Source organism: Antrostomus carolinensis, unplaced genomic scaffold, assembly GCF_000700745.2.
Source record: "Antrostomus carolinensis isolate BGI_N321 unplaced genomic scaffold, ASM70074v2 scaffold1839, whole genome shotgun sequence".
In the NCBI taxonomy this organism is placed as follows: domain Eukaryota; kingdom Metazoa; phylum Chordata; class Aves; order Caprimulgiformes; family Caprimulgidae; genus Antrostomus; species Antrostomus carolinensis.
The window spans coordinates 4887-12570 of NW_010336222.1; the positions used below are offsets into that span (position 1 = coordinate 4887).

General features: G+C 37.1%; 1 protein-coding gene across 1 annotated transcript in view; it reads left to right on the forward strand.

The window, feature by feature from the left end:
* Positions 1-3038: 3038 nt before the first annotated feature.
* CPSF6 (cleavage and polyadenylation specific factor 6) overlaps positions 3039-7684 on the forward strand; it is a gene marked incomplete at its 5' end in the record, with an annotated part of 17812 nt that continues 13166 nt past the window's right edge. Inside the window, 4 exons of the mRNA XM_029086676.1 lie at positions 3039-3248; positions 5103-5206; positions 5965-6110; positions 6670-6843. Coding sequence (XP_028942509.1) covers positions 3039-3248; positions 5103-5206; positions 5965-6110; positions 6670-6843 — 634 coding nt within the window. The remainder of the gene's footprint in view (positions 3249-5102; positions 5207-5964; positions 6111-6669; positions 6844-7684) is intronic.

Here is a 7684-nt window from a genome sequence, read left to right on the forward strand (position 1 = left end):
ATAGTGGTGTAAACTTTGTTTCATAGCATGTTTTCTGTAATATTGTGAATTATAATAACTGAGAAGAAATAATTTCTCTTTGTGCTTGATGGTCTTCTCTTAACTAAGAAAATTGGAAGAGGTCAAAAACAATTCCTGCTACTGGCAGAGCTTTTGTTGAAATAGCTAAGATTAGAGAAGTAATGCTTCCTGTATTCTTTTTCTTACTCTTCTGCATCTAGGAAAGAAGGGTGTGTTAGGTAAGTTTCCATAGTACATGTATGAAGGAAGAAGGGTTGTTGGATCTTGCGAAACAGCCATCAAGGCACCCCTCTTCCATCTACACTTGCAGTTGCTGACTCAGATCATTCTTAATCATCTAACCACACACCTTGTTGACAGACTGGTAACTGAATGAATTCCATACTGTGTGCAAAAACAACACAATGTAAGAAGACATGGTGAACCACATCAGGTTTTCCTGTTTTTGTTGATTTAAATTAAGGCACTGATGCTCTTGGGCACCAAGCCTCCCCCCCCCCCCCCAAATTACATGCAGACTCTGCAGCTCTAATAACTATCTCCCTTCTTTGATGGTGACCCAAAAGCCTGTGTGATGTAAACTTGATCTGTTTCAGAGGAGTTTCTTGCCACTAGGGAAATGCAGCAGAGCTGTGGACTGCTGCCTACACTTGTATTTTGGCAATGCTGACCTCTGCCTTCTCAGAGAGATAGGTTAGTGTACTCCCTCTGCTGTAAGACTGGTGGCTACCTGTTTGGATCTGTCTACTAGGACTAAATTCTACTTCCCTGAAGTCATCATCCATACACACAGATTACTAGAATTACTGCACGTTTAGTAGAGGATTTCTTTAATTGCTTTGTGACATCATCCTTAATCTTGCTGTAAGATGTCGTGTTTCAGCTTGTCCCAGGCAGTTCGTTGAACCTACTTTCATTAACTATGATGATAGGAATCAAACTTGAGACAGAGAACTGGACAGATTAGGTGAAAATACAAAAATCTTACTTAATTTAATGATGATAAACTTAACTTTAGAGAGGTTAAGTTTCTATTAAAGTTTAGAGTGTATTGAGGTAGTGCAGTTTACTGAGTATCAAATCTACTTGATTGGCAATGCCAAAACTTAGCTTATCTCTTTTGGTTTTATTTTTTTATTATTTTAGTGATAGCCTCTCTGTATGAATAGCTGTTGATAATGAATGTTTTTGTATTTTCAAGACAGCTGATCATCTGATGGTGATTGTGGATATATTGGGTTTTCAGTCAAGATTGCTAGCTTTGCAACCTGTTTTCTCCATAATCCAACTTGGTTCTCTCTAGTCACCATATCCGCTCCCTTGAACTATTCTATCTAGGATGCTTGTGTGGGTTTCTAGATACAAATTCATAGCAGAGTGGCTGCTGAAATATCTCTGATATCAAAACATAGTGAGGCAGTTTGTGTTCTGGATCAGGATGGAAGAGTCCAGGAACCCTCTGCAGGCTTTTGAATTCCAGCTTTTGCATGGGGCAATAAAACCTGTGAAAGTCAATAGAAAAGCTTTGAAGGTTAACGTTAGACACTGCCAGGCTCTCCTAAGCTTTGTCAGACCACTGTTGTTCACCGAGAAGTTACTGCCTTCCTGTCAACAGAAATGTAGATGGTACCTCTCTTTCACACAAAGTGAGCTATTCTATCATACATGATTGCTGTAATAGTAAAAAAGGATGGCAGCATCCTGTTGTGGAGTTGATCACCATCGAGTATGATGAGTTACAGTGTCTAAGATGAAAAATTGCAAGTACTAAAAGAGTCTTTGTTTTCAAAATAGTTCATTAGTGCAAATATACACCACCCGGCTTCATTCATATTTGGAATTAAGCGATCCTACTGATTGAGGTTACGCTGTTTTGTTTTAAAAAAAAAAAATCATGTTTTTAAGGAGATTGCTATCATTTACAGTCAACATGTTTTACCCTCTCTTAATTGTCTGTCATGACAGCACAGCAGTCTCTCCAATAAAAAGTAATATGGCTTGGTAGTAGCACACTGGCAGATTGAGGCAGTCGGTGCCCAAGCCCCTCTGTCTACCTAAGGCACTGTTTGCACAGTCTACTTCCGACTAAATTTAGTCTCGCCTTTCGGACCAAGTATTCCTACCACACTTGTGAGTCAAAGCTGTCTGCAGGACCACTGATTGATCTTGACCTCTCTGTTCTCATTTAGCAGGCAGGATGCAGTTGTTGAGCACATGAAGCAGTTTCTGGAAAGAAACTGTCATTTCCATTCCTGCGGGAAGGAATCTTCTTCACTTGGCCAGAACTGTGCCATAACCTGTACAGGGAGAAGGGACTGATTCACTCCAAAACCCCACAATGCTTTTCTGAACCAAAATGTTCCAGAGGCAGCATGATGCTGTAGAAGAGTCGCTCTGCAGCCCATGAATAAATAAATGTACAATAAATAAATGTACAATAAATACAAATCCTTGGGTTTATTAAATTTATTGAAACAAATAGAATTCTGTCCCTGTCTGACTCCTCTGTGAATGAGGAGATAAAAGTCAAGTTCAAAATGCAGCGGAAATCTGAAAGAATGTTGTGTTTGTCAGTAGGGCTCTTCTTGAAACTCTCTCTCTGTTCACTCTACTGAATGTTTTGATGGAAAAAAGATTTGCTTGAGAGCGAGTGTTAGCCTCTGATTTTGCACGCTGCTTGTGCTTGCTAATTCTGGGAGCAGGGCTTGTGAGTTTTTTGATTTATGTTTATATTAGAAGGGCAAAAGTATTGCAGTGCAAAACAGGGGCCAGAGGTATCTTTTGTTGTTACGGTTTTTTTCCCCTGTCAGTTTAGAATATAACAGAAGTCATAAGAATTTTATATAATTTAATGTGGATGAAAGTGGCGATTAGTTTTTCAGCAGGGGTGGTGTATAGGTGTTGAATTGGACACGCTGTGTCTGTGGAACTTGGCAGTTATCACAGCATTTTGTTGCAAGTAAGTTTTAAGAATGTTTAAAGTTAAAATATAATCAAAGTGTCTTTTGTATTTTTAGGAAGCTGAATATGGTGGACATGATCAAATCGATTTATATGATGATGTAATTTCTCCATCTGCGAATAATGGAGATGCCCCAGAAGATCGTGATTACATGGATTCTCTCCCACCATCTGTTGGGGATGATGTAGGTAAAGGAGCTGCACCAAATGTTGTCTATACGTATACTGGAAAGAGAATTGCCTTGTACATTGGAAATCTTACTTGGGTAAGTATCTTATTAGTATTTAGTTGTAGCCAGGAATTTTAAAATTATGAGCATAGTTTGTAAATATTTGTGGCTTAAAAATCATGTTATGTGAAATATTAAGAGAACAGCAAAGCAAGTGGGTTTTTGTGGGTTTTTTCTTTTATCTGAAATTCAGTAAGCCTATCTGGAGCTGTCTTGATATCTAAAAAATAGAGGAAATCTTGAGTAAATATGAACTTAAAAGTTTCCTGTTGTGTTTTAAGTGTTATGAAGGGGTATTTGTGCTACCATCTTCTTAAGGTCTTCAGAGAACTGGGTGAAAGATGAGAACAAGCTTAAACCCCTTTTCCAATAAACCCTTGCTGAAGTTTTCAGTTTAAAAAGGAACTGGAAGATTCTTGGGGATTTTCTTGAAATTACTTTTCACCTTTTTCCAGGGCAGTGACTTTTGCAACTAAACTGTTTTCAGGTATTCGCCGAGGCTTTTTTCTGCTATCCTAGGAGTAACAGGTTTGGGATAACTCACTGAACTGCAGTTACCCTTAAGACAGTTACATTTATTAGCATTAAAGCATTTTAAAATCGGTTGCAGTCAAGCAAACAAAGTGCAAGAGCTGGTCAGTAGCTGAATTATCTGGAGTTTTATCTGCTTACCTGAAATCAAATTCTTCCAAGTCCATGCATGAAAAGTTCTCATTCAAGGCTTTTTTTCCCCATGTGATGTATTTCTTACTAGTGCTAAACTTGGAAAAGAATGCTTTATGGGTGCTTAGGTGTTTGTTCATTACTTATTACAGTATCCTAATTTTAGGAGCTAATAGGTAAGTAAAGAAGTCGTTAACAGTGGTACCATTCTAAAATGTATTAATGGAATCAGTAAAATGCACATGAATTAGTTGAACTCATACAGGTCAAATATTCTGCAATTTCTAAAGCAGGTGGCCCAGTGTGCAGCAGTTTGTACCTGTTACCCATTATTTGGCTTCACAAATGAAGTTATCCTCAAAAAGTACATTTATTTACTTTAGCATTGCTATTGAGTTTGTTTTCTTTGCATTTAGCTCTCGGGAAAATAATTTGTAGAATCTTTAAAAGAAGCCTTGATTTGAGGGTGATCAAATAAGTAGTTCAGAATCCTGAAAGCCTGCTTTGCATTTCCCATGTAAAATTTAAAGAGGTGATGAAGTTACAGAAGTAGGAAGAGTACCATAAGTATTGATGTATTTGCGTATCTTTGGATATGAGTGGAACTGTTAAATATTACATAGTAATTAATAGGAAGTTACAGCACATAGGTTTGGTTAAGTGGAAGCAGTTGTTTCTAACCATCGTTTCTGTACTAGTTTGCCTTCTTTTGTCTGTTAATCCTGCTGGTTTTGTGTAAATAATATGTAGTTCACTAAACTCTCATTAGTCAAAGCTCTTGTAAAGAGCACCTGGTTAATATGACATTTAAAACTGAACTTTGTATGGAAATAATAGAGTAAGTGGGAGAAAAAATGGACTGGGTGTGGAAAAAGTAACAGTTACTGAAATAGTTCAGTTGAAGCCTTGCACTCTCAGAAAACAAAAGTCACTCAGATACAGTGGGTTTTTTGCATGCTGTAGCTGGTAAACTGTGTGGAGGGATTGATGCATGTAGCATAGGGGAAATGTGTTTATTTTTAAAATTAATTTTCTGAGAGTTGTAAAATATAAATTACTGTTTTCTAAAAGTCGTAAAATTTTGACAGCCTGAATAAAGTATTCCTCTTGACCAACTTCACCCACCAAAAAAAAAAAAAAAAAAAAAAAAAGCATGGAAAACTTAGTTGCCCTTTTCATGGTGTTTTAGATAAGCTTTCATAGTTGAATATTAAAAATATTTTTCAGTGGACAACGGATGAAGACTTAACTGAAGCTGTTCATTCACTGGGGGTAAATGATATTTTGGAGATAAAATTTTTTGAAAATCGTGCTAATGGCCAGTCTAAAGGGTAAGAAGTTTACATTTGTTTTTTTCTGTAAATGGACTGAAGTTTGGGAGAGTGAAAATGGGGAAGGAGTTCTCAATTTTAATTACTGTCAGTATGTGAATTGATAAATCTTTGTTTATTGATATCCAGTGTTTGGGTATATCATTTCATACTGAGAACGGAAAATTCAGGCATAATTTTTTATTATGATATTGTATAGACCGTTATTTTGTGAGTTAAATCTTGCTGGCAGACTTCATTAAGACTCTGTTCCTAGATTTCATTTACTATGGTGGTGATATTTGTTGTTCTTCATAGTGTAAATACTGTTTCCCCCACCTCCATTATTAAATCTTCCTTTACATGCTTTATTTTCCATTACCTGTTGAGAGTGCTTGAGCTGATTTTTCACTGGCAACCTAATCTTCCTTGCATGAATTTACCTTTCTCTCTCCTTAGTAGCGAGAACACACTGAATGCTCAGTAATAGTAATATATGTGAATACATATATAGTGTTTTGATACTCTACCGAAAAGCTGCATTTGTTATTATATATTTTCATGCATCTTGTATTTGCAGTTGTGGTTTTTATATGTCCTAGAATCAGTTATTATATTATATTCTGAAAACTGGACTAAGACGTGTGAGAGAGTTTCTGTATTTAGTTTTCAAGTACTCTTTTGCTTCCTGTGCATAACCTTTATCATGAGAAATCAGGCTCTCCAGGAAATGGAAAAACTGTGGTGTAACTTCTTTTTTTTTTCCTTCTTTCTTTCAGGTTTGCCCTTGTGGGTGTGGGATCAGAAGCATCCTCCAAAAAGCTGATGGATTTATTGCCTAAAAGAGAATTGCATGGGCAGAATCCTGTTGTGACTCCATGTAATAAACAATTTCTGAGTCAGTTTGAAATGCAGTCAAGGAAAAGTAAGCCTTTCTCATGTACTGTCTAGTGAAAATAGAAGTTTATTCCAAAAGTAGTACTGCAGTTTTTCTCTCGGCATCTGTTAATTTCTACACAGTATTAAATAGCTATAAAGTACTAACAGTAAGGTGCATGAAGCTGCAGCTTTGTTTAAAGATGATCCTCTTAAAAATAAAAATGGAAAAAGAATCACTTAATATACTGAAGTTGTGCTTATAATAAAATGGGGAAGAGAGATTCTGTGTTGTGCTTTCCTTCAGCACCTTGTCTTGTGCTTCCCATTCCTAATGTGTAAATATGTTCCTTTGTGGCCTTGGGCTGCATTAAAGGAAGGACAGACAGTCTCCCCAGATGCTATTCCATTAGTATGGGTATACTGGAACACTGCCATATTTTAGCAAAGAACTTTTTCCTCCCCAGATAGCTTCGGGTTTGGGAACTGAGGAACAAGTTGGTGCTCATAAGGTTATGCTTTAGTGCTGCATAGAACTTTAGACTGAGAGTTGAAAAGCTTTAACCTATTTAGATTTATGTAATTACACTTTTGCTTTTCCATTGCAGCCACACAGTCTGGCCAGATGTCTGGGGAAGGTAAAGCTGGTCCCCCAGGAGGAAGCTCACGAGCAGCATTTCCACCTAGTAATAGAGGACGAGGTCGTTTTCCAGGTGCCATTCCAGGTGGAGACAGATTCCCTGGACCGGCAGGGCCAGGAGGGCCACCACCACCCTTCCCAGGTGAAATATTTAATTTTCATTTGCATTTTCTTGTGTTAATGTGGCATACTTATTTGGGGAATTATAAAGATCAAGGCAATTCAGTAGTGTACTATAATCAGTGTTCACAGCTGGGCTGTAGGATTTGACAATACTTCTTTGTTGCTATTCAAACAGGGAGTTCTACTTCCTACATTTCACAGCAATATAGTAGCATTTTTTAGAGATATTCTTTATAATGTGTCAAGGTACCTGTTTTTAAAGCATGAAAAAAAAAAGATAAATCATGTTAGTAAGTAGGCTTGTCTTTAGTGCAGTGTAGTTCAGATTTTCTGATTTGTTGTATGAGAATGCCTGTGTTGCAGAGCGTAAAGTAACTCTGTTCCTCATTGCATTAAAAGTTTGCACATCATCAGAAATTCAGCTTTATTTAATTCATGCCTACTGACAGGTCAGTTAGTTGACACTTAGAATACCACAAATTTGAAGAGGTGTTCATGTTCAGTCAGGTGTCTGATACGGGAGAAATCTCTGTTAAACAATCAGACTTGCGTTGCAATGAAGTTCTCATTTCAGCTTAAGTATTTTTAATAAATGTCATTCAGTAGTAGAATGTCTACTAACAGTCAAAGGGACATGGCCAAATTGAAAAACCACTAAGGAGGACCTGAAAGTAGGTTTGGATGTTGCATTTACCTTACCATCTCCAATATAACTTTTCCCATATTTTTAAGATATAGTATATCTTGTGCTCTATATGAAAGACTAGCTGTAGCTGTAAATAGGGTGCGGTGTTTTTCTAGTTTTTGAAGCTTTTGGGGGTTTTGGTAACAATAACAGGTGATTGAGTGATTGGGGGGGG